This window comes from Eurypyga helias, unplaced genomic scaffold, assembly GCF_000690775.1.
Source record: "Eurypyga helias isolate BGI_N326 unplaced genomic scaffold, ASM69077v1 scaffold20510, whole genome shotgun sequence".
In the NCBI taxonomy this organism is placed as follows: domain Eukaryota; kingdom Metazoa; phylum Chordata; class Aves; order Eurypygiformes; family Eurypygidae; genus Eurypyga; species Eurypyga helias.
This window is the reverse complement of record NW_010225278.1, coordinates 1-2143: the sequence shown is the minus strand read 5'-3', so window position 1 is coordinate 2143 and position 2143 is coordinate 1. Positions and strand designations below refer to the sequence as shown.

At 48.9% G+C, this 2143-nt stretch overlaps 1 protein-coding gene across 1 annotated transcript in view; it reads right to left on the bottom strand.

Annotated features, from left to right (window-relative positions):
• The window catches only part of NOL12 (nucleolar protein 12), a gene marked incomplete at its 5' end in the record, with an annotated part of 2613 nt that extends 473 nt beyond the window's left edge, over positions 1 to 2140 (bottom strand). The window contains 3 exons of the mRNA XM_010148960.1: positions 520 to 620; positions 1548 to 1690; positions 2113 to 2140. Coding sequence (XP_010147262.1) covers positions 520 to 620; positions 1548 to 1690; positions 2113 to 2140 — 272 coding nt within the window. The remainder of the gene's footprint in view (positions 1 to 519; positions 621 to 1547; positions 1691 to 2112) is intronic.
• Positions 2141 to 2143: the final 3 nt, after the last annotated feature.

The window sequence follows — 2143 nt, the reverse complement described above, 5'->3', positions numbered from 1 at the left end:
GCCTCGGCAAAGCCCCAGGAACTCCGCTGTGCCGGGCATCATCTTCACAAGGAAGGAAGACTTTAAGTCTAAGTGTGCAGTAAGAACCAAACCGAATTTTCTGAGCAGTGGGCTGTCCAGCCTCCACAGAGTTAAGTAATTATCCGTATCCCCAAAGCAGCAGTAAATCCTGGACACTGAAAAATGTGGAGAATGCCAAAGCTTTAAGATTTAGGGTCTTTCTGACTTTCAATCCTAGACACAAACTCTGCATCCTGCAATGCTCCCTTCCCTGCAATACCTGGAGAAGGACTAGGTAAACAGCTCAGACAAAACTCGCCCTGCTGCTGCTGTCCCCAGGGATCAAAATGGAAACAGCATCCGGGGCAGGCTTGTGCTCTGCCAGTGCCCTCTGCTGGCTACTGCCCACCGGCACTCAGCCCAGCATCCCCTCCCTGCACCCACACCGCTCCTCTGGGAAGGACAGATCCTCATCGGCCTGCAGAGCCCAGCAGCAGAACTGAATGAAAGTATACATACTTTTCAGACAGGAAGGGGTTTCTGGACTTCTTGGGCATTGTTCTTACAGGCTTGTTCACCACCTCTTCCCCTTTCTCTTCTTCTGATCCATCACTTTTTCCCTTAAAAAATAAAAAAGTCACTATAGACACATTAAAAAAGGTAGTTTTGTGATTCTGGTGTTTCTGCTGCCGTCTTGGTTCCATCCTGTTTTGTGAACCATCTAGCCACTGATAAAGTTTTTTCAATTCTCCACATCCCTCGCTGTCCAAATCTCAAGTTATCTTATCACAGCCCCTCAGAAAGGGGCAACCAGTGAGAAGTCCTACAGGAATCCACTCTAAGATCCAAAAACTTCAGCATGATCTTAATGGCCATACAACTGAAGTCTAAACTGAAGGCTTCAGCTTTTTTCTTAAAATTACTATCAAAACCTCTTTAAGGGGATTTTCAGATTACGTGACCTTACAAATATAAAAGGTTAACACAGACACATCCCCAAATCCAGGCATGAGTCATGATCTAAAGGATCAAGTTAACCAGTGCCTGAAAGCTGCTATGAAACAAATATGAGATCTGTTACAGTAAGTTTTAAGAATAAAAACAGCCACAACCAGAACTGAACAGTTTCCTTATCTGTGGTCCAAGCACAGGATCACTGAGGTAAAATAATTTTTCCTGTACAAGACACAGGAAAGAGGTTGAGGATAGCTCACGCAGCAAAGTCTGGAATCTTACTGCTTGTGTTGCATCAGCTTTTAAAATACTAATCTCACTATCCAGTCCTGTGACACCTTTCACTTACACAAAGTCAGCTGGGATCCCTAGCAAAGTATTCCATGGATGTTTGGAGTGAGCTGTTCACATAGGACACTTCTTCTACTTAGAGACCCAACATAAGTTGTTGAAGAAAGTTATGAGGCTCCCTTTTCATCCCTGCTCCCAGACAGCTACAAGTTCTCTGGGCATATTCAGGGAGTGCCAGCCCTACCTAGCGAGCCCCAAGAATGTTTACGGCTGATACAATCAGAGGTAGTAAGAGGCTTTACCACAGGGGTGGTCAGTCCCAGCTGGCGTGCCCCTGAGAGGTCCAGATCACTGATGGTGGTCACCGTTACAATGTGATTCGGGTGGTCGATGTTCACAGACTCCGTCCGTGATGTCACCAAGCGCTCCAGTTCATCAGCCTCATCTGCAAAGACAAGAAATTCTGTACTGCAAAGCACCCAACCTTTCACAAGGCACACTTGCTCATTCCTGCAGTGTCATGCTGGGGGGTACAACTCAGCCTTTGCGTGCAGGGTTAAAGGGCTGAGGGGCTTTAACACTAGCACTACAAGCATGAAGGGCAAGCTCCTTCTCCCAGCAAAGGAGAACCTCCTGCTTGTTCCTTTCTGTACAACCCACCTGACCCCTGTCCCATCCAGGCTAGAGGGCTGCAGGGGTCCACCGCTCAGGTTGCTACCCAGCTTCCCAGGGGGATATGAGAGGAGCGAGGAACTGATGTGGTGGGGCAACGTGTCCCTGCTCCAGCTCTTACCGCCCAGCCAAGGGTGTCAGACCACAGGCGCCCCCCTCCCGCAGCCGCCCCGCCGCCGAGGGCCCAGCACGTACCGAGCGCCTCCTCCCTCTCACTCAGCATCTT